Here is a 24,285-nt window from a genome sequence, read left to right as displayed (position 1 = left end):
GAAGGCACAGAACTGTTGTAGCAACCGTCTCCAGGAAATGAGAAAACAGGTCACGACGTCACTTCTATTGGTAATCTCATAGACATAATATACGTAACAGCCTTTAACATCAGATTCTCTTAAATTATAATGTAAAAGGCATTTATGTATCAAAGTATATCAAACTATCTATTACGGGGCAAATATATCAAACACATTCCATTGTAATGACCCTCTCAATATTAGCTGCAAGAGGGTAAATATAAGACTCCACAATGAGGCGTAGAGTCTATCTCGTCAAACGACTGTACTAAAAAAATACATATAAACCCTTGTCTTTACCTTCAGCAAAATAATGACTTACTTAGAAAAGAAAAAAGTTGGATAAACTTTTGAAGATTATTTTTAGTGGTAACACTGAAGTAAGTTTTCCCAATTCAAATAAACAAGTTGTATTAACACAACTCATGTTTTTTTTCTTGTTTTTAAAAACCTTTCACGGTTCAGTTTTACAGTGAAAGATTGAAAGGTGTGTTTCATTAAAATAGTGCTCTTCCAGAGAGTTCAGTGCATCTTTTCTAGAATTTTTTTTTAGTGGGGAGGGACTTCCCTGACCATTTAAATGTATAAATTTGTTTTGATAACACAAGACTAGTTCAAAATTTGCTTAAATTAAAGTTTTGCCTTCGTGTTTAGATAGCTAGTATGGCTGTGTAATCGTTTTGTATTAAGAAACTAATCATTCATTGACTGTAACACATCTTTAAATTGCAAAATACAATTTTGTAGTGTCAATGACAAGAAAATGGCAGTTTGGCTCTAACAAAGGAAAGGTTGAAAGGAAAGATTTATGATCATGAGTACATGAGGAGGAAATCATTGTGAGATTCTGCCTTAGTCTTTATTTTAGCAGAAATATAGTATTTGGTTAACCTTGCATAGCAGATAGATACGCCCATTTCCGTGTTTCTTACTGGCAAATCTATCTTGCAAAGCTCCCATCGGAACCGTTTGGGGCCGTTTAGAAAGTGACAGGACCAATCAGCGGCAAGGGGCAGTGTAGCTATGTAGATAACAGAGCTATGTAGCTAATGTAGCTAAAGCTAAGCTCACAAAGCAGCTATATATATTTTTTTCTACGTAGCAAAGTTAGCCATGTCTGCTAAAGCTCCCATGTCTAAAGCCAACTTACCTATAGATAACAGAGCTACATAGCCATCATAGCTACATAGCTCACGTAGTTAAAGCTAAGCTAACAAAGCAGCTATGTACTTTCGAATGCGGTGGAGTCGTGACGCAAGCGAATAGTAACAAGAAGCCGGTGCAGTTATGGTGGAAGACATTACCATGGATGCTGCTAAAGCACCAGTTTTATCAGAATTTGATGACACGTCTTTGTTAAAAGAAAAACAAAGAACAGCAGTGAGTTGTTTTCTTTTCAAAAAGGACAAAAGCCGTGTACTGTTTTGTCTACAGTTGCCATGATTCACGTTGTGCAACTCTAATGGAGTTTACTCCTTCATGAGGGGCACAGCTCGCTGGCATCTATACCACGTGTTTTGTCGCTCTGATTGGCCTGTAAAGATGTGACAGAACGTTCATCCAATCACCCTCTGAGTTTTCCAGCTGGATGTGTGAAACAAATTCATCTGGCGTGCCAGGTTAGTATTTGGTAGCCTGCCAGCTAACATTCAGATTAATTAACTTTTTGCTTTTTCAGGTTTTTATCATCTTGCATTTGAGTAAAAAGAAAATCAAATCCGACTCATAGCGATGTTAACCACATTAGATATTTCCTGTTCTAAAGAAACATTTAAAAGCACTGGAAGAAATAGGATGTTTCAAACTTAAGTGTTTCAGTGAGAACTAAGGTGAGAGAGAGCTCTGTGGTCAGAGTGATGATTGAAATGACTCATTAATTTTTTTATGTTTGCAAACATCACATTTTATGTAAGAGATAATTGTGAAATACCTTAGTTTGATATCTTTAAGGCCCTCCTACTATTATAACTATATAATAGTGCCAGTTGCAATGTTTCATTTTCATTTACATGAGTATTGCTAGTTATTTAAGAATTCTGCTCTAACCTTGGGTAGTACTTTATTTAGTACAGAAACAGCCAAACATACATTGTCTATTAACTGAGCAAGGGGTAATATCACTTTGAACCATCACTATCACATCCAGTACTCATAATATTTCGCTCTGTTTCATTAACCAGGTTCTTTTATGCCATCTAAATCCTCTGTGTCTCTGCTCTCCTCCCTTGCTTGTGCAAACTTGAGTGCAATTTCAAAAATCAGTCAGTCCTCTAATAGCAGCCTCTGCTGCTTTTTTTTTTTTTTTTTTTTTTGCCACGGATCAAACAATCTCTTAACCTCATTGTCAACAAATCACCAAAGTTACAGTCCTGCGCCAACTTTGTAAGTTCCACTGTTATCACCCATACTTGGCATGTTACTCTGGTGCCCTCTGCTGGCACTCAGATGCAATACTAGTCATTTTATAACAGGGGAAGTCCCGGAAATGGTGGCCTTGAAGGATTTTATTTAAAATCTGTACATATCTTTGATTTTTTATGGCACTAGTTTTGAACCACTCAAGAAGTCCTCTGAGAGGTATCAAGGACAAATGGAGCATCGGTGTGGCATGCAAATCAACACATACAGAAGGACAGATTGATAGACAAGTAGCAAATTATAGTAGTGAGATAAGCTGCTACCCTACTCATGTTTTACTGAGAGGGGTCTGGCCGCAGACCGTGCGTCTCTGACAGCCACTCTCACAGACTGTTCATCTGAGACGCTGTATATCTCAGAAAAGAAATTCTAAAGATGGTGGCCTACAGGCTATCAATTTTTAATGCCTAAATGCTAAGCCAAGCTAGTGGTAAATGATGCAAACTGGCATTTAAAGGGTTAACACTGAACCAAATGATGATTTTGCTTATTAAAATGCAAGTTTTTGTTGAAGTGCAGATGCCCTAGTGGTTAAGTCACACTCCATGTTAAACTCTGATTACAACACATTATCCAAAACCTCCGCTCCTGCAGTTGTAGAGTTGATTGTATCGAACAACACAATCATTATGTAATATTTAGGAGAAACCATGGCACGTACACTGCACACAGCTAAATATAACCACAGATTGACGTGAGAAGCATGTTGAATTCCAGTTATGTGTTTTGATCTTTCCTTTAAAGGAATAATTAATGTCCATGCATATGAGCAGGGAGTTGTCTGTGCAGTCACAGGCATTGATTTGCTCTGCATGTTGTATTGTTACTGCTTGAGCTGTCAAATGCCATTAGGGTTCATTAAAGGGTACACTGCTCAGCTAGTCACTGTGTTAACATTCTCTAATTAGTGCTGACTGTCCGCCATGATATTATGTAACATGATGTACTTTCACACATTCATCATGTTTCAGCCCTGATATGAAATCGCAACACTTCTTTTTCTGTTTACTAAGCTTATTCCACACATAAAGCTTGAGTCAGATTTACAATTGTATCTTCAAATAGTATGATCAAACACGTTAAAGTGAGAAAAGCACACTCAGGCCTTTTCCAGCCTGTTAATGTTGAGATGCTAAATCATGTAGACAAGTATCCCATAGGAGAGGAGCTGTTGAGATGTCAGTTAGAAACACATGTTAATGAAGCAGGGGAGTTTAAATAGAAGCAATTACAGTGGCATAGAAGCAAACAGCTGGAAATGAAAGACTTTTTTATTCTCACAATAAAACGTGGTTGCTGAAAGGTGCAAATCAGTAATGCAGTGGTTGGCTTTTTATATTATAAAAACACATAGTTGGGCCAAGGCTTAATAAAGAGGCCTTGCAGACCTAACTCAATGAAACAAAAGGGAAACTTAAGGAGTGGTTTGGCAAAAAGAAATTAAATCCAGGCAAATCAGGGTTGAATATTTAAGCCAATGTGGAAGTGCAAAAACACTGCAGTTCCTTAGGTGACCTCTTGAGGCTGCACTGTTAGATGGGTTAATAATATGCACATGGTCTGAGTGCAAACACTTTACTAACAATGGGCTACAGACACTAACAGAGTTATATCTGCATAATATTAGAGTAGTTTACAGGAACAGACAATCAGTTCTACAGAGTAAATTATACGGACCGACCTCCCCTCCAGGTTCCATGACTTGTACAGGTCCAGGTGGCGGTTGAGATATTTTAGCTGAAATTTTCTGGGGCAGTTATGTTCTCCATCATTGAGTTTGACTCTAATATGAGTCTAAAAGTAAAAAGTAAAGTAAAAAAAAATAATGGATGGAACATTAAACCAATCCAGATATTTTTTCAATTTCAATTGTTTTTGGGATTTTTAAAAGCTGTAGGGAATACCTAATATGCATCAATATACGTTTTCCTGTGCACATTTATCTGAATTTGATAATGTTCTGGGGGCCGGATGTGAAGCTGTGGAGGGCCTGATGTAGCCCTTGGGCTGCCAGTTAATGACAACTGCTCTAGGCTGTCACTCTGAGGGCCACTCAACAGTCACAGAGTGTCAGAAAACAAAACTTTCATTTCACAAGCACCTTAAATCTGCTTAATGTTAAATATCCTGCACTGTCTCTTACTGCTTTATTAGAACTCAGATACTGAAAGACGTCTCTCTGCAGTAAAATTCCCTACTTCATATGCATATTTGCTCTAATTAATCTATTCACTGTAACTCAAATACTGGTAGAACATTTGCAATGGTAAAATGCCTCATATCATATCATATCCATATTTACACCAATTATTCTTTTTAGTTAAACTAAAATACTGTGAGAAAGCTCATTGCAGGATAATGCCCCACCTCACATGCACTTTTGCACTAAATAATCTATTTACTGTAACTTAAATAATGTAAGAACGTTTACTACTGTAAAGTGCCTCACCTCATAAACACATTTGTTTCACTAATTAATCTAATCACTGTAACAAAAATACTCTAAGTAAGCTCACTGTGGTAAAATGCCTTACCGTATATGAACATTTGCACTAACTAATGTTAACTATTTACATATCTACCTCTGCTAAATCTGCCCACATCCTTGCATATTAAATGCTTCTGATCATGTCTAGTCATCATTCTTGCACCCTTTGCACATCTTACAACCATACTCTACATGCACAGCTGTTTGTTTTTACTATAGATCATAACTTTTTGTCATAGATTTTTTCCAGTTTTACTTATTCTTTAACCAATATTTTAATGTTCTGATTTAATGTTTAATTCCTGTACATTTAGAGCAAAGCTAACCGGAGTCAAATTTCTTGTTGTGTATGCATACTTGGCCACTAAATCTGATTTTGATTTTCTACCAGTTCGGATCACACCACTGACCCTAGCCCTACTTTTTCACCCACTGCTGTTCTCTCAATGTCTGTTGTACACCTCAGCTAACCAGCTGGTAGTGTTGCTGTTTACGTCATGGTACGGAAATTACCTGTAATGAAACCTGCCTGTGGTTGAAGCTCTTTTGACAGCAATCATACTGATCAATAACAGATAAGAGCTGATGGCTCATGTTCCTTCACATCTTCTTAGATTGTTGTGTCTTTAAAGGATAAGATACAGATAATATCCTAGTTGATTTTTAGAAATGTCATTCTCTGGCCAACACTGGTATTGTACTGAGTAAATCCATATAAGTTCTCAAGTTTCACTTTATAGCTCAGTTTTGATTTTGTTAGTTATGATTCAGTCAGTTTGCGCTCTGTTATACTGTGCCAATAAGAAGTATTTACACCCCTAGGATGTTTTCTGCTTCATTTTTGATTTTATAAACCAAAAATGGTCAATGAGATTTGGCTTTTTGTTCACAAAATACAACAATAATCTCTTTAATATCAAAGTGAAAAAAGATATTTCTACAAAGTAATGCCATCTAAATGAAATATACATAAGGTAAAATAAGGGACTGAAAATATTTACCCCCTTCAAGTCAGTGTTTAGTAGATGCACCTTTGGCTGTAATCACAGCACTGAGTCTGTGTGGATAGGTCTCAATCAGGCAATCAGACGCTACAATTTTATTCCATTCTTCTTTGCCAAACTACTCAAGCTCTGTCAGGTTGCAAATTTATCAGATGTGAATGGCCCAGCCACAAGTTCTCTATTGGACTGATGTCTGGGCTTTGATACAGCCCTTCCAGAACACTCTTGTTGTCTTTAAACAATTTCTGTGTAGCTTCGGGTCATTGTCTTGCTGAAGAATAAATCTTCTCCCAAGCTCTAGTTCTCTTGCAGACTGAATAAGATTTCCCTCCAGGATTTTTCTAGATTATGCTGCATTCATTTTACCCTCTACCTTTAGAAGCCTTCCAGGGCCCGCTGCTGAGAAGCATCCCCACAGCATGATGCTGCCAGTACCGTACCTCACAGTGGGGTTGGTTTTCTTGTGGTGTTGTGCAGTGTTTGGTGTCCACCAAAAATAGTGTCTTGTCTAATGGCCCAAAAGTACCATTTTGGTCTCAACAGACCAAAGAACTTTGGAGTCTCTTCCCTGACTTTACTTTTCAGTAACCTTTTCTCTGAGTTGCTTGAAGTGTTCTTTTGTCTTCATGGTGTAATGGTAGCCAGAAATACTGATTAACCAGTGACTGGGCCCTCCAGACATGGGTGTCTCTATATTACAATCAGTTGGACACATTCACTTTTTTTGTCGAAAAAGCCAAATTATTTTAACCACTAAGATTAAAGATTAAAACATCTAAGGCACTGAATACTTTTTATAGGTGCTGCATTTGTCTCAAAGACAATCAAGAGACATAAGAGGCTTCATTAGTCCTAACATTTAACTGGAATAAAACTTTTTTGCTGCTATTGTCAGTTGAACAGCTTCTAATGGTGCTTTATGTTCATTTAAAGGCTCGGGGAAGTTTTATTGCAACGTATTTAAAGATCTTCCTGGTTTTGATGCAACTGTACAAAATTATACAAAGGCCTCTTTGACTCAAATACTGTATTAAGTTAGTCATGCAAGTCTAATTGATTGGAGTTTTAAACTAGTGTATTTTGACATTTCTTGTTTCCTCTTGATACATCTCTTAGTGAGGATGCACCATATCTACAGTTTTTATAAAAGCTTAATCTTAAAAAAAATCAGTAAATCAAAGAGTTTTAGTGTCAGTGCTGCTTTGGATGGCACAAATTGATTTGTTGAGAGAGGAAACAATGTGTTAAAACACTTTTCAGAGGAAGTAAGAAATGGCATCTGCTCATCACACATTCAGACTGAAGAGGAACTGTAATTCAGAGAAAAACCAAATCCGCCCATGTGACTATCTCTGGTTTCCTCCTGTTTTAGCAAGTATGCCAGAACATGCTGTTCTCTCAATAAAGCCAGCCTGTGCGCCTATGTTATGCAACACTCGGCAACCATGGAGCAGTTCAGCTAAATTGGTCTCTTGCCTTCATTTTCCCCCTCAATTGTGCCTCAAATGGAACAATTCAGGACCACTGAATCCATTTATAAAGCCTTCATTGAATCAAAGCACACCATTTTACTTTATTTTCTTTTATTCCAAGGTTTTCCATCTGAATTCTTTATCTAATACAATTCATTGCCCAAGGTTACCCATCTAAATAAACTGCTCTTTCCCTTTATTTACAATTAGCGGACATATAAACAAAGCATGGTTATCATCAGAAAAGTGCTGTAATGTAGTGAAAGAGAAATAAAAGGTGAAGGAAATTTACAAAAAAGCATTAAAATTAGCTCATCTTTCTGTTCAGCAAATTACTGTGTCAAAAAAAAAAAGAACAGTCATAGCATATTTTATCCACAGTTGCCTGTGTTTTCTAGCTTCATTGTGATAGACTAGATATCTATCATAACTATATATACTTTAAAAGTTGTACACTAAATGGTACTACTGAGAAAGTGCAACCTTACAGGCTTCACAGGACTGACATTCATTCAAAGTGAATCAATAATTTGACTTTCTGTACAGATACAAGCAGAGCTGCTCAGTGGGCAGAACCTGCATGACACAGATTCTCCATCAAATGAAAACTAAGAGAAAAGATTGACAGTCTTGCCTTGCTTATAATAGAAACTTCAAGCCTTGTAAAATTGGAGAAGCTATGCAGTAAGCTAACTTGCAGTTAAGCAGTTTTTTTTTTTGGCGCTGCCCACTGATATACCTCTGACAAATCAAACCTGTTAAACAGCTCAAAAGTCAATCAAACGTAAGACTCCTTGGCATAGGAAAATTCCTCAAATACAGGCTGGCTGCATCTCCGCGATACAACCTCGTGATGACGCGCAGACACAGACTCAGACATCGCTCTCTGTCGGAAGGGTTGCCGCCGCTCAACCACGCTGGTTTGATCAAAACAGTCTGTGTACTGGCTGGCAGGGTACATAGACGGAAAGTCATAATTAACCGAGGATGGGCGGGACCTCCTCTCCAGCTGTTTGGCATCCTGAACAGTCATTGAGGCATACTGCGGAGGAAGACCCACACTCTGCATCGCGTGCTCATAGGTCGGAGGCCTGCAGGGCAGCTTGCTGTCCATGTGCTTAAATACTTCAATGGCGGACAGGGGGCGCGATTTGCGCAGAGGCTCTGTGCATGGGTCTGTTTCGCTCTGAGAGTCCTCTGGGAGAGTTTCACATGGAAAAGCATTTTCTTTCTGAGAGTCTTTCTTCAGGCTGCTCCTGTTGAATGTTACTAAACTCCGCGTCCTCAGCAGGGCTTTAGTGGCACCTCTCATGGACTGCGAGCGCTTTTTCTCATCAGAAATCGGCCTTGGAATGTCCTGCTGAGATTTTGTAGCAACTGAGGTGTTTGCCCTCCTCTGGCAGGATGGTGACCCCACAGGTGAGCTTGTAAAAACAGAGCCATCTGATTGGTTGGAGGTAGCACTCTCTAAGGAGGAGCATGAGCAGTTCTGGGTATGATTACCTGCCATGTAGGGCAGTGGGTCCATGTTGGAGCTGCTGCTTAGTTTTGGAAACATCAAAACCGGCCTTGCTCCTCTGAGCAAGAAAGAGTCGTCTGAGATCTGCTTCTTCAGCGGCTGCTCTTCGAAGCTGCTCCTCTCCACCGAACAGTCGTCGTGGCTTCTAGCGTGGCTGCACACTCTCTCTAGATCAGCAGGGAGATGGATAATGGGCTCGGAGCAGCGACGGTTGAACGGTGGCTTTGTGTTGAAGGAGGCATCAGCCGGCCAGGAGGAGGAGGAGGCAGAGAGGCTGGGACTGAGGGAGGAAGATGAGCCGCTCCCTCCGTGTGTGGAGCAGGCGCTTTCTCCTGCTTCTCCGTCTCCATCAGGGTCAGTGCTATCGTATGCAGAGTCATGATGCTGAGAGGACAGCGAGTCTGAAGAATGGGTTAAAAAAAAAAGCAGGATTAGCAATAATCATCAAAAAAATATTCACATATTGAAAAAAAGACCACACAAAATCAATCTTCACATTCACGAACCACAGGAAATAGCTCCATGACCCACTTTTGGGTCTGACCCACCACTTGAGAACCATTGGAACAACTGGTTAAGCCTAATAAAGTTATGCATTTCTATCAGCTTCCTTCCTGTATTATTATTGCCTATTGATCCTGAATGCTTGAAGCCAAGAAGCTAAGTGTCAATATGCAGATACAAAAATGGCCTATTTTAAGGTGAGCTTAATATGCAATAGCAGTAAGGACGTGTTACACCAGCTAAATGATTAAACGGTTACTGTTCAGGCCCTCAGTCCTGATCTGATACCCTGTCTTAATGGTTACACAGCCAGCTGCCATCAGTAGCCACTGTAGCTGCAGTCTTAGTTACTGCCATTCTGCCATAATGTGCTTTGACCTGAATGTAAACAACAATGAACTGACAGCACTGATAGCAACTCCTAGGTACAGCATTTTTTAGCGCTATTTTGTTCTAGAAAATGGGGCTAAAGCTGTATGTAGGCTTTGTCAGGTTATAGTTACATATAACAAACACATCCTGATAATCAGCGCAGGAGTATGGATGTTAACCTGTGTAGAGGATGGAAGGCCAGCAGGGCTAGCTCTGCTAATGTCAGCTACATTCTGCTACATTGTTCACCCACTGCCATCATGAACCCGTCTAGATCTGAGCTTGATTTTTTATGGTTTTCTGAGTGTTTTCTTAACTTGAGACAAGTCAACTAAACAACATAGTGTATGTATAACCAATTTACCCATTTCTGCAGGCACCACTACACCACTGACCTCCAACTAGCTAGCTGATGCTAGGTACATAATTACAGTTTTCTCTCTTAAAAGGAAACATTTTTAAATTGATTTTTTACTCCATAATGAGCCATGTTTTCTTTATGTAGAAATTAATTTCCCCCAAATAAATTTAATTTAATTCATGATTATGTAAGAAATGTGTGTGGTGCATGATGTTCAAGAAAAAAGGAAGGGCCCCTATGAGATAAAAACAACCCTAGTCATGGTTTTAAGGCAGTGTACACAGGTTCAGCCCTCCTTCGCCATCCTTATAACTTTCAGATTCTTCATTAAAGGAGATATGAATCTTGGTATGAGTTTTGTGCATACATACCTTCATCTGTGTCCAGCAGGTTTGGGATATTCTCTCCAAGTATTTCACAATGTTCAATCAGGAACTGAGTGAGCTCTGTGACCTACACACACCAAAACAAAAAGAAGAGATAATGAGATAATATTTTGATACTGAAACTGAAAACAAGATAAAGGATTTTTGAAAAATCAGAGGAAGGTTGCAATCCAGAGACAGTGCAGTGCTTTTGTTTTGATAAAGCTTGTGTGTTTTAACATTGTTGAACTAAAACAACACTTAACAATGTGTAAAAGTTTACTTATGAAACCCTTGAGGTTTTCTGCACTGTGTACCACAAAGCTTCAAAGCAACATAAGTGAGAAAGTACAGTCATAACAAGCATTTTACCTTCTCTATTCTCTCCTTCTGCTCGTCCAGCGGGGAGCCATCCAGCTGCAGCAGAGTGGGGGCGATGCATACCGCCAGGTTGTGGGCGTCCATCTTGTTGATGTTTGCACTCTCGAGGATGTGATGGAGGACGCAAACAAGGTGCTGCAGGAGGAGCTTATTGGCTGCAGGGAGCTTATCTACCACACTGTTTGAAGGTTGCACAAAGGGGAAGGAAGGGGGCGAAAAGAGAACAGGAAGAAGACTTAGCTTGGCGCTTTTTTTTTGTTGAATTTTCTTCCTTTTTTTTAAACAGAAGACAGACTTAAAAAGAAGAAGTTATTCCAGATGTAGGGCAATAGGGATGCTCTGAAAAACTCCACTTAAAATACCCACTTGTCAAAGATTTACCACATTAGCTGTAATGAAAATACCAACAGATCTCTTCTCACATGGTGATATCATATAAGAATAGAAATGGCACTGCCAAGAATCATTAGCAGATATTGATACTCACTTTCTGATTTCCACAGCTCTCTGCTGGGTGTCTTCATTATCGAGAGCCGTCATCCAGTTATCATAAAGTTCAGACGCCAGCAGGCTACCAGGAAGTTCTTTAAGGAAACTCTGCAACACAGGAGACATTGACAATAAGCAATGTATATAAATAGAAACGATCTGCTGGGATCAGGCTGTGCGTTCACACTAGACAGATGATAACCTTTAAGATTTGAGACTGAAGAACAAAAACAACTTTAAAACATATAGGAAGGATTTAATATTGTAAATGTTCAAACTGTTTTAATGGAAGTAAGTTAAGTGAAACATATGGATGGTAGTCACTGTATCAACATCGTTATTGTTACTGGTGTAATTGGAATGAGTACAATTTAGTATAATTCACTGTAAAGGCAGATGTATCAGTGATCTGCAGAAATATCTACTCTACAGTCATAAGTCAAGTGTAATTCATGATCCTATACCACAATATTTACCAGTATTATATTGCAGTACAGCCCTATCAAGGGTAATATTGATACTATTGGTTACATTGTCACTTCAGTCATGTTTAGCAGTTCAAACGCCCCTCTGGTTATGTTGCATAATCATTTAATAACAAATAGTTACCCCAACTTCAAAGTACACTTTGAAAGCTGCTGTGCCAATGATCTGAGAGCATTTCTGTTCTTTTCACCCCCTACTCTGCCCTAAAGGTGTGGAGCTTGCTATTTTTTCTATGTTCCCATACCCCTGGTTATATGCAAGGACATCCAGAGCACAATCAGGGTTGTGTCAATCCCCCTTCCTGCCCCATGGTGCCCTCAGGTGGGTTAACTTGCCATTACAGGCCTTTCTTCAGCCTCAATTTTTGGCTCAAAAATGCCTAAAATTTTTGCACAGTACTGTGTATGCTTAACATCCTAGCCTGAGTATCTGTTTTTTTTTCTCATTATCAGTATTGGTATAGACAACAGCATCAGAACCGTATCATTTTAAATATCAGAATTAGTATCTGTAGTGGTATCAGCACATTATGCCAACAATCCTGTATTGTTCTGGCTCCTGTATTAATCAGTATCAATACTTAATACTTCCTACATGCTAGAGGAACGTTCTTCTACTTAAACTGCATTTTATACAATGAGAATCCTGCTTTTGGGTGTATTTTATTCCAGTATGTTTATCCATTTACCCCATTTCAAGGCATGACTTACACTCAAATAGGTAGTTCTTCAATATCTTAGTACTGCTAATTTATGAAAATAAAAACTTCCTGACTACTTCTTGAACTATTGTGGTATTAGAAGTGGTAGAGCTGAAGTGTAGAAGCAGCAGCAGCATCAGTGCTGTGGTTGTGGTAGTAGTGATAATAGCTGGAGCACTAAAGATAGACCAGAAGCTGTAGCAGCAGTTAACCCAGTTTATTTCATTTTATTAATTTATGTACTAGATTTAAGTTCTACCTGGGTCAAACTGGTTTAACATCTTATTTGATTGTGTTTTAACCTTTATGTTATTGACTGATTGTTTTGATAATTTTAAAGCTGTCCTGCTGTTGGAATTCAGTTGTCTTAATCTAATTGTATGTATGTTTTTATGCTGTGAAGCACTTTGTAATTCTGTTTTGAAAAGTGCTATAAGTTATTACTAATGTGTAAAAATCACTGAACATACTTTTAGCAGCCCAACGAGCAGAACAACTGGCTGCCTCTCCAGGTTGACCTCCAGCCCACTGTTCAGCTGCTCTCTAAGGTCCTTCATGATCTTGCTGTTGCACGGTTTGCGAAACACTCCCTCTGTGGACGGCCCTTTCTTCCTCAGCAACAGCAGCATCTCCTTCAAAAATAACAGGAGACAAGAGGTTAGGTTTTAAGAGCATAAAGAAAAACATGATTTTTTGGGGGGGCTTCTTGGGGCTTTGACTAATCAGAGTGCAGCTTAAGCGGTTGTGTGGTTTCCTGTCCTCGCTAACAAATTCTAAGAACCAGTCTGTCAAAGGTCAGACAGGCAGCTGCATGTTTATCACTTATATCATTCTCAACAAGCTGCCCTTATTCCATCCCAAATTGGTGTCATAATTTTGTGAAGTTAAAAAAAAAAAAAAAAAATGGTGTTGCCCAAGAGACTGGCGAGTGGAAGTGACAAGATGTGCCATTTAAGCTGGAAACTTACTGTGACCGGTTTGGGAAGTGAGCAGTCATCTGGGCAGATCTTGCAGAGGGGCTGTCCAAACAGCTGCATCTTTGAGTCGGCATCAGATCGGCGGGCTTTCCTGCTGAAACTAGTGCCCTTCTTGAGCCATTTCCACTTTGTCTCTGATGGGAGGAGAGAAGTTTCATCCATCAGCTTGGTCAAAATTTCAAAAGATCTAAATATTTTATTGACAGCAATTCAGAGATAGTGCAGCCTAACCACATGTGCAAGAACAAAGGCTAACTTTGCACAGCAAGTTTATTCCCCTAGCTTGCTCTAATCAACACCTGGATCTCCCTTCTTCTGTTTGTGGTCGTTCGCTTTCATATCACAGCTACATATGGCACAGCCCCTCCCTCTATCAAAACTGCCACTTTTCAAACTCACCAACGGGCTGTGTTGGCCTTTCCTCCGGGTTATGTAACTGCTTCGGTTGAGCAGAAATATTTGGGTCCCCCTGGCAACAAAACAAAGAAAATAGCAACGTGGTTATGAGTATGCAAAAGGGAAGTAAAGAGCGCAGAAGGAAAGAAGGGGAGGGGTCGATCATGCCTCTTACATGTGATACAGCTAAATTAAAATAATTGATAGAAAAATCTGTGGAAAACACCAAAAATGAATCACATTTGTTGCATTTTTGAATCTTGAAGCCTAAATTTGTATCACCTTTAAATTGCAATTAAGCTGTACAATTTTCAGCTGCTGCATAAGCGTAAAAGAGGCTGTTTTCATCTGTCTTATGTGACCTCCTTTCAGCATGAGTGGAAGGTGCAAGTGCCTTTCATAAACACTTATAGCACTTGAAAATCTATTAACTCTGAACACAGGTGAAAATGGGATTACTTACATCAACAGGACACTCAATGAATGGTTCCATGCCTCCTCCTGTTAGAGTTTTAGTCTGGAAAGCAAAGGCACAGGAGGAGAGAATGAAATTAGGTCATTGCAAAAAGGTTATTCTTAATCATATCTTTAATTATATATATTTTGGCATTTAGGCTATAAAGAAGGGAGACTTACTGTGATGTTACCACTCAACACCTTCATGAGGACGCGTGGAGGTGAAGAAACACAACCGATCCTCGCCTTTGCAACTCTAATTTGTCTGTGATTTTAAAAAAGCACACACATGCAATACATTTACTTATAATCTTACCTTTAAAGTCTTAAAATCAGCCCGAATATTCACATTTTGGGGTGCAGCTTTGATTTTGTGTTTACTACACATCTGTTTTGTGAAGTGTAGAGTGCATCACCTTAAAAGTGGATACGTATAAATCTACAAATGGCTTCTTTACAGTAACAGTGACAGTGACAATAAGTAATTCAAGATTTTATCTTGCTAAATAGAAAAATATTTAAATTGTAAAATATTAAACGTTTATGAGTAAATATCTGTTTTGGCCTGATGTGCCTATTGTACATTGTTGATCTGTTCACACTGTGGTTGTTGCAAACTGCATGTTGATCCTCTTTATACGTAGTGCTTACGGCAGAATTAACAATAAACTAAAAAAATATTTTTAGTAATTTTTCAAGAACATGTAGATTAATTACTGTCATTTCTTACCTGTGGAGAGTATCTAGCCAGCGTTCTTTGACCTCAGGCGAGCTGTCGGCAAAATAACAGCATGGTATGAGTTACTAATCCACACAGAGAGTCAAACAAAGCCAGTAGAAACCGGGGGAGTAATGAACTACAGTGTGAGCATGCTCTCTTTTAACAGCTCGGATGGAAAGTGTATCTCAGTCATGGGGACAGGAAGCAGCGTCACGGCGACTCCCTCAACCAGACACCTTCCACTTCCTCCTAGACCATCGTAGACGTTCAGTGGAAACATGACACAGAAACATGTGCCCACATGCACACCTGATGTGGCAGCTTCAGCCCTCTTTTAGCCTGATCAATGTTTGTGACAAGAGAGCATCAAAAATGGAGCTCATGGTTTCTCATAGGCACCATGCGAGTGAGAAGGAATGAAACTTTCTCACACTGAATCATCTCCAGACCCAAGCAGAAATGTGACCTCTCGTTTTCAGACAAAACAACTGAAACACTCTGGGGGGATTCATTATCTTCTTCTTATGTAGTCAAAAGCAGCTTTATGATTGATTACTTTGTGAGAAACGTGGGAGTTGTTGAATAATAAAACTGTGGCTTTAAGTTCCTCTTATGGGACAGATGGGAGGTTTAAGAGAAACATACTTGTACAACTTTAAGTACTGTCTAGACAAAAAGTACAGGAGTGTTTCTCCTGCTCTTCATCTTTATTGTAAAGACCAGTGTTTCCAGATAAAGTCAGCTGACTTTAATCCGCTGACATGTAGGGATGGGTTTGTCAACCAGCTCCACAACTTCCTATTTTGCAACCCTATTGTGATGCTACTTTCTCTACGCAACTTCCCTGTTTTCAAAAAGGTCACAAATCATATGACCATTTATTCTAAGTGTCACTATTACATGAATGGCCTCTATTAATGCTGAAGTCATGACAGGCTACTAAAGAAAAACAACAGAAGATAAATCTTGTATATATATATATATATATATAGGACGCTATGGATCACAGGGCCTAATGTGCCACAACCAGGGGCTGGGGGGGGGGTGTTAAACAGAGTGAGCTCAACATATGTTGACACATGTGTACCCTAGAGCAGAGCACATTCATCAAGAAAAGATTTTCTAAAGTCTCTGATTGTCTCATTTCCTTTTGTAGGTCATAAAAAGGGATGAGTGTAATCTTATGTCATGTTTTAAAAACAGTTAAAAACTCCTAACAGGCCCTTTAACATTATCATAAAGTTAAATCCGCTTTTATAGGAGCGCTGATAGCTCAGGTGTTATGTCCGTGCACCTTAAGTACAGATACTGTTGTCCCCAAAGCAGGCTACCTGTGTTCAAATCAGGCCAATGGCTCCTTTTCCCTTTTACCGTCTCTCTCTCAACAGTTTCAAATCCGATCAACTGTCCTGTCTGAAAAAAAAAGGCGATAAAAGTAAAAAAAAAAAAAAAAACAACAACCCCAACCTCAATAACACTTGTTGGAGTGTTGGATGTAGACAGAACCTTGCAGAGCACCTTATATGAAGGAAAAGCTGGGCCACCAAGGACCCACAAGAGCAAACAGATGATGCACTGCTGTCACTAACATCAACAATAACTGTTTTCATTATATAACAACCCAAACAAAAGGCAAAAGTTCCAACCAAAAAGACCTTTGATAACAATGTATTTTAGTGGGACCTAATTTTATAGTAATTCCATAGTAATAAGTGGAAACTAAGTGGAAATTTTGCAAGAATAAGGCAGTAATTACCTAGTAATAAGTTGGTATTTTACCAAATAATAACTCGGAAATATAATATAGTAAGAAGTATTTACCTATTAATAACGTATTAATTATCATGTAATTTCTTGTTATACTGCAGCAATTCTCTGGTGGTATTTTACCCTAACCCTGAAAAATACTTGAACGTTTTTCAGGAATGACACACTTTGATTTAGTGGGCCAAAATAAGAATTATCAAGCAACTTTTATAGAAAACTATCATGATATTTCTAAGAAATTACTTGGTAAAATTACCTAATTACCAGAAAATTGCCACAATATTGTAAGTAATTACTTGTTAATAATAACTTATTACTAGGTAAACAATTCCTGAATATTACCAAGTTATTACTTGTTAAAATGCCAAATTTTAATTTTGTAACTGCCTCCTTAATCTAGATAATAACCACTTACGACTACATAATTAAAAGGTAATAAGGGCCCTCTAAAATAAAATGCAAGTGAGGGTTAGAGTTAGAGCGTTGGGTTAAAATACCACCTTATTATCAGAGATTTGCCACAATATTGTAAGGAATTACTTGTTAATTAATACATCATTACTAGGTAAACAATTCCTGAATATTACCAAATTATTACTTGTTAAAAAGCTAACTTATCACTAGGTAACTGCCACCTTAATCTAGATAATTATCACTTACTATTACAGAATTACTTGGTAATAAGGGCCCACTAACATAAAGTGCTTGGAAGCCACTCAAGAAGGATACTAGTAAGAATCCAGGTTAAGGTTTGGATAAAGAATAGCTATCATGTGAAGATCCTCAGAGCCACACAGGCATTATCAGAACTACAAAACAAAACATTTTTCATGCTGATGTGTGTTTGAGAGTCATTCTGCTCACCAAAAGTACACCAAACAAACGGTGAAAGCCCAGGCCAACACGACTGTCACCCTGAGGTCGATACCCCCCATTGTCCCCTCTTCTTCCTCTGATTCATCTTCAAACCCATAAAGCCAGATGTCCTCTAGGCTCACTCTGTGCTTCAGCCGGTAGCTGGCATTTGACCTGGTAAAGACAAAACAGAAAGAAACATTTTGGTTTCCATTCCACAGATTTCTTCTTTTTAAGGAAGTTTCAGTTCCAGAAATTGTTGTCTTTCTGATTGATTTCAGTTGGGCAGGTGTGAAAATTGTTACTTACAGGAGCTTAGTTAAAACTTAAAAAAAATAAGTCAGCTGTAAATATTCCACCTTCAGTTTAACACTTAAACACAAAATGCATCAATGTAATGTGACAGGGAGGGATACTCACTGAGATAAATGGTAAGAAACCATAAAAATAAATGCTTGAATGCCTCAGTTGACATTTCTTCTGTGTGACTGGATGATAACAGACACCCTAGATCACATCTCTGAATAAAACAGGAGTCATCTTTAACAGCTTTGAAAAGGTGTGAAGTTAAACTTTTGAAAGAAATATCAAAGAGGGTTACAGCAAAGTTTAATCGTATGCGAATTCAAATCGTGTGTGAAAAATGCCTGGTCCAGACCTGAAAGGTGCTGAGGGAGCAGACAGTTATGTCCAGACACATTCATTTCATTCATGGTTGAAAAACAGCTTACAATAAAGGTTAAAAGAAAATAATAAAAACAAGAGTGTATGAGCACATTTCTGGTTTTAACAGCAGTAGATCACGACCCCGTAACTTTAAATGTGGTTTACACTGAAGTTATGTAACTGGGTCACTGAGTGCTGATAGACCTGAAAGTATCCATGGCACTGAGTGGTCCGGTTCAGTTTGGTATGGTTCGCACTTATTTGCGTTTCCATTCTCAAAGTTGGGAAGGGTCTCAAATAACAAACCCGTTCCACCCTACTTTTTTGGCACCCTTCTGTGGAGGTGACCTTTCTGTCACAAACGGGTGGAGCTTCACATACATGATAGAGAGTTTGCACTGACTTCAATTTTAACTGCTAAACACAGCTGCTTGCCCTATAAGTTGGTAAAAAAAGAGAAAAACAGACTAATATCTGCTTAAATTAGGGACTCAACTAACCTGACACACCAGATGGGTTTGTTTTACACATCCATTTGGAAAACCTCTCATACACAGCATCTGGGAGAGGGCAGAGGCTTTGAAAAAATCCTCGGAGGGTGATTGGATGAATGTTCTGTCTGTCACAACTTTACGGGCCAATCAGAGCAACAAAACATGTGACGTAGCCGCTACCGAGGAGCAAATCCATGGAGAACTGCTTAACACGAAACATGACGACTGTATACAATGACAACTTTTGTCATTTTTGAAAAGATAACAACTCAGTGCTGTTCTTTGTTCTTTCAGCGAAGAAATGTTGTCAAGCTCTGATAAAACTGGCACTTTAGCAGCATCCAAGGTAAAGCCTTCCGCCATAACTGCACCGGCCTCTTGTTGCTGCTTGTTTACGTCACGACTCCGCCGCGCCCGAAAGCCCTGCCCCTCGTTGCTGATTGGTCCTGTCACTTTCTAACCGGACCCAAATGGTTCGGATAGGAGCTTTCAAGATGGATGCCAGTGAGAAACACAGGCGAAACATGGGAGAAAACGCGCATATCTATCTGCTTTAAAGGTTAGGACTCAACAGAGATCCATACTGTTTCCTGGACCTTGGACAGTGATATGTGGCCACAAATCCAGATTCCTGACATTTATGTGGACCTGATTTCAAGTACATGAAGCAGAGCCTGAAGGCAGGCATCAGCACAGTTTATAAGTGATGGACAAATCAAATAAAAATCATCAAGTCTGTACCAGTCTGTAAAGCCTAGCTTCATATTATGTCTTTATTAATGGCCATTATGGCTCAAAACATTTTTATAAACATATTCCATCAGCTGCCTGTGACGCTACATGCATCTGAAGGTTCGGGTGTCTGTGCAAACCCAAACCACACCACACTAAACCACACCAAACAGCACTCAATCAAACTGGACCACCTGATGGAAACACAGTTTAAGCTGCAGAAGCTAGGGAGCTGTCCCAGCTCCTTTTACTACTCTGATGTTGGCTCAGCAACGGAATAACTTCACCCTACCAGAAGAGCTCTGTACCAAGTACACTATAATGCAACCAAGGTGTCTCGCCTCGAACAAGAAATATAAAAAAAAGTTTTAGTTGAGCAAAATAATTACCTGCTAGCAGTAGCATTAGATTCAAGATAAAGGTTGTTTAAAGTGTGGGGGTGCAATTGTGGGAAATCTTTTGGAAGTGGCTCTATTTTGAAAGCTTAAAACGAATTGTAAAATAAGATGCAATCATGTACATAAGATTTAGGCATATAGGGTGCTAAGTATTCATCACAGGGCCCGATGTGCCACAACCTTGGGCTGGAAAAGGAGGGGGTTGCAGCCAGAGTCAGGCTTGATACATGATGACACACATGTCGCTTGGCACCCAGCTCAACAGTGTCTCTTTTGTCCAGGCCTTTTCAACCCTGGTGATATGCCCGGTGACCACTGGTCGTTTCAGGGGCTCATGGCAACCCTTCTACCTGCCCACACTGTACCCTTAGCCTGGTTTACTCGCCACACCCACCCTTTACTCTGCAGTAAACTTTTTCTCATTTTTTTAACAGATTATTTTTGTCCATACCCCTGCTTATGTGGAAGGACATCCAGAACACGACCTGGGTTGTGTCAATCCTTATTGTATTATCAAACTCCTATTAGGTTATAAATAAAGTAACATTTCCAAAATGCTCAATATTGCTGTCTGTTTTGTGGCATCTTGATGTCTTATCGAAAAAAAAAATCCAATTCAAGGTAAAGGATATAAAATAACACAATCACTCTAAAGGCAGAAGGACTTTAAAGAAAACACTCTTTGTATGCTGAAGTACTCCTCTTACTGGTAAACAACACGTGATGAGTAAAACTGATGGCCATCTCACAGCAGCTTAGACAATTGTCTCTAGAAACAATGACTCCCATAAATTCATATCTATAAATACTTCAAAGCTAATGCAGTTTGTTTACTGTACCATGCTCGTGTCTCAGCTGTGCGCCTACAGGAACCGTGGGCAGATTTAACAGAGATGACTGTGGTCTCCCACCCACTCATGAGCCATAAAAACTTCCACCAGTTGCTTCTAACAGCTAACAGCTCACACCTGATTTAACGAGGCTGACAGTAATTAAGAAAAGTGAATAGAGATTTATGACTGTTGTTTTGTTCTGCCTCAGTGAGTCACTTTGTAACATGGACCTTGAAAATACCTAGAAATAAAGGTTAACTCCAAGCTTCTTAAATCTGATGTGCTCTGTAATAGTGTTAGATGGAAATCTTGAATAGCCAGATAATGCTGTATTTTTCATAAAGGAAGATTTTCATTTTATTTACTATAGAAACTATCATGTAAAATGATAACTCCTGAAAAATGCTGATTTTAAGATTTTACATAAACAACTATGTGACAAGTGCTATAAGAGGCACATCATTTAAAAGTGAAAGTAATCCACTTACATTTTTTGTTTATATTTAAAAAAACAGAAGCTAAAGATGTGTTGAAATTACATCTTGAAATCTGGTGTATGTTTCTCGGTGAATACCGTTCAACTTCCCCTCATGTGACTCTGCTCAGTGGGAACTACCAAGCTCTATTCAGAGACACCAAACACAAACGGACAGCATGCTGGGAGATTCCCCAGCACTCCCTGTGAGAAAATGTTTCATTTTTAGTTCCTCTTTTGCTCTCCAGTTCCAGCTGTACAAAAATGCAGCAGAAAAGCACGTAAAACAACACTTCAGCAAAATGACTGTATATTTCATTTTTTCAGTGACACTTGTTTGTAATTTCCTCCCATTTCACTATGGATAACTGACCTGTTTATCATATCTTACTTGAGTTTGGCAAATACAATGACATCTTTGAAGAGGAACAGGTGTCTCTCCTTGGTCTTGGAGCTCTCTGTGACCTGCACGCACTCCTCCAGCAGCAGCTCTCCGTTCTCACTGGTCAGGCCGAGGACGAACGGACTCTGCTCCACAGAGACCCAGCAGGAAGCCTCCTCCCTGTGAGAAAGGGTACATGTGAAAAAAAGAAGGTGACATGGAATACCCGTAGTCATAATGATGCTAAGGGTGTTGTTGATGCAAATTAGGTTATTCACGGTGATGAAGAAGCAGATGGTGTTGATGATAACAAAAACAATCTGTTTCTTGCCTCGGTGCACCGCCTGCCAGCTCATTGTCTGAGCAGATTATAAGTTGTTTGGTGGGAGTTAACTTCTGACCAATGCTTTTTAATTTTAGTTTAATTTAGTCTTGACAGAGACTCTGGAAAATAAAATATACAAAGATTAGATACAAATTTTGGGCTGATCAACATATTGTTGTATAAGTATCTGTATTTCCTTTCAAAACACAGGATATTTTTAAGCATTACTGATAAGATCCATCCCTATTATCTATAATACAGCAGGCCGCAAGGAGACAGGCCTGCCCCCATTGGCTGGGCCCCTGGAAATCCCAGAGAACTCTGCCATTTCTGCAAAATTTTTTGCCACTCTTAACCTATTTTTGATCATATTTGCCACTTTTAAACTAATTTTTGCCTCTTTTCACCCATTTTGCCATTCTTTGACTCCTTTTTGCAATTTTCCTGCAAATTATGCCCCTGTGTGCTACTCTTAAACCGATTTTCACTACTTTGCCAGGCTATTTTTGGGATATTTGTTCCACTTTAAATCAATTTTAGGCTGCTTTATGCCTCTTTAACCACATTGTCCTATTCTTTAACCCCTTTTAAACCTATTTTTATCTGCTTTTTGCCACTCTGTTTATGCCACTTTTCATCTATTTTGTCACTTTTTAACCCCTTTCAGTGATCAAAGATAAATACAATAACACCAAATAATGTAAATTAATTTTCTATACCATAATAACGGCACTTTAAGTACTTTTGAGGCCATAGATGAAAACTATGCTTTATAATGATTAACATATGCTGACAGATTGAGACTGTAAAGACAGAGGGGCCAAACAGAGGTACTTTGGCTTTAATCTTGAGTGGTTATAAGAAATTTTGTGCATTACAGTCCTTTAAGTCCGAGAAGAATTCAAGCAGTAGCTTTAAAGAGTGGAATTTAGTGTACATCTGAGTGTCAGCTAACCTTGCAAAGCAGATGGATACGTCCGTTTCTGTGTTTCTCACTGGCTAATCCATCTTGCAAAGCTCCCATCTGAATCGTTTAGGTCCGGTTTGAAAGTGACAGGACCAATCAGCATCCAGGGGCAGTACTTTCAGGTGCAGCGGAGTCGTGACGTAAGCAAGCAACAAGAGGCCGGTGCAATTATGGCGGAAGACAGCGTGGATGCTGCTAAAGTGCCAGTTTTATCAGAACTTGACAACATTCTTTCCGTTAAAAGAAAAAAAAAGAACAGCACTGAGGTCTTTTCTTATCACAAATGACAAAAACATGTCTACAGTCGCCATGGTTCGTGTTGTGTAGCTCTTCTCGATATGCAGCTCTAATGGAGTTCACTCCTTCGGTAGGGGTGCACAGCTCGCCGGCGGCTACGTCACATGTTTAGTTGCTCTGACTGGCCCGTAAAGATGTGACAGCCAGAACATTCATCCAATCACCCTCAGAGTTTTTTTTCAAAGCCTCTGCCCTTTCCCAAACACTGTGTATGAGTGGTTTACCTGATGGATGTGTGAAACAAATCCATCTGGCATGCCAGGTTAAGTGTCATCTGCAAAACAATGACATGGTTGGGATCAAAAAATGGGCTGCAGAGCTCTCTTGAGTGGGTCGTGAATGTGTGCCTGAAAAATGACAATCCAAACTGCAATGCTTTTCATTACATACTCATGACTGGTTGAAAATGTCAAAATAATTGGTTCCTGGTTTCTCTAGAAGATAAAATGTAATAAAATTAAATCAGAAACTTTCTAAACTTCAAACACTGTGGAACAACCCAATAGGCTGAAGATACTGCCTTTGTGTTTAAGGTGTCGAAAGATCTCACCAAATACATGCAAACATTCCTGTGAAACTTTCCTTGCACAATAAGCACAGATGATCAAACTAGGTTATCCTTCCTATGATACTACATCATTTATTTAGTCATTTGAAAAATGTCACATGTGTGCCTGGAGGCACCAGCTACCCTTTCTGATCAATATGACATTTATATCCGTATAATGTTTAATTAAAAGCAGCTTTTTACTAGCATTACCTCGCTCACTTGCTTGTTTGTTCAGCAGAAATGTACAGGGATAAAACAGGCTTTATTGATTGATTTTAATTTGTTTGAGAAACAAAAGCTGCTGCTCCCCACCTAAATATGGATTAACTCTTATCTCACTTGATATTTCAAACTAAATACCCCTAATGAAAAAAATAAGCTATCTATATTTTCCCTTTCTGCTGTCTAGTCTTG

The 24,285-nt window shown here is 39.1% G+C and overlaps 1 protein-coding gene across 1 annotated transcript in view; it reads right to left on the bottom strand.

Moving 5' to 3' along the window:
• Positions 1-7,508: 7,508 nt before the first annotated feature.
• tagapb (T cell activation RhoGTPase activating protein b) overlaps positions 7,509-24,285 on the bottom strand; it is a 36,301-nt gene continuing 19,524 nt past the window's right edge. Inside the window, exons 5-16 of the mRNA XM_041804911.1 lie at positions 21,742-21,912; positions 17,762-17,926; positions 15,140-15,181; positions 14,590-14,674; positions 14,417-14,470; positions 13,957-14,026; positions 13,549-13,691; positions 13,051-13,212; positions 11,393-11,502; positions 10,897-11,083; positions 10,531-10,612; positions 7,509-9,323 (exon numbers count right to left, since the gene is read on the bottom strand). Of these exons, the coding sequence (XP_041660845.1) occupies positions 8,182-9,323; positions 10,531-10,612; positions 10,897-11,083; positions 11,393-11,502; positions 13,051-13,212; positions 13,549-13,691; positions 13,957-14,026; positions 14,417-14,470; positions 14,590-14,674; positions 15,140-15,181; positions 17,762-17,926; positions 21,742-21,912 (2,413 nt within the window). The 3' untranslated portion in view covers positions 7,509-8,181. The remainder of the gene's footprint in view (positions 9,324-10,530; positions 10,613-10,896; positions 11,084-11,392; positions 11,503-13,050; positions 13,213-13,548; positions 13,692-13,956; positions 14,027-14,416; positions 14,471-14,589; positions 14,675-15,139; positions 15,182-17,761; positions 17,927-21,741; positions 21,913-24,285) is intronic.

Source organism: Cheilinus undulatus, linkage group 14 (genome assembly GCF_018320785.1).
Source record: "Cheilinus undulatus linkage group 14, ASM1832078v1, whole genome shotgun sequence".
NCBI lineage: Eukaryota > Metazoa > Chordata > Actinopteri > Labriformes > Labridae > Cheilinus > Cheilinus undulatus.
The sequence above is the reverse complement of the archived record's forward strand: the minus strand, read 5'-3'. Positions and strand labels throughout refer to the sequence as shown.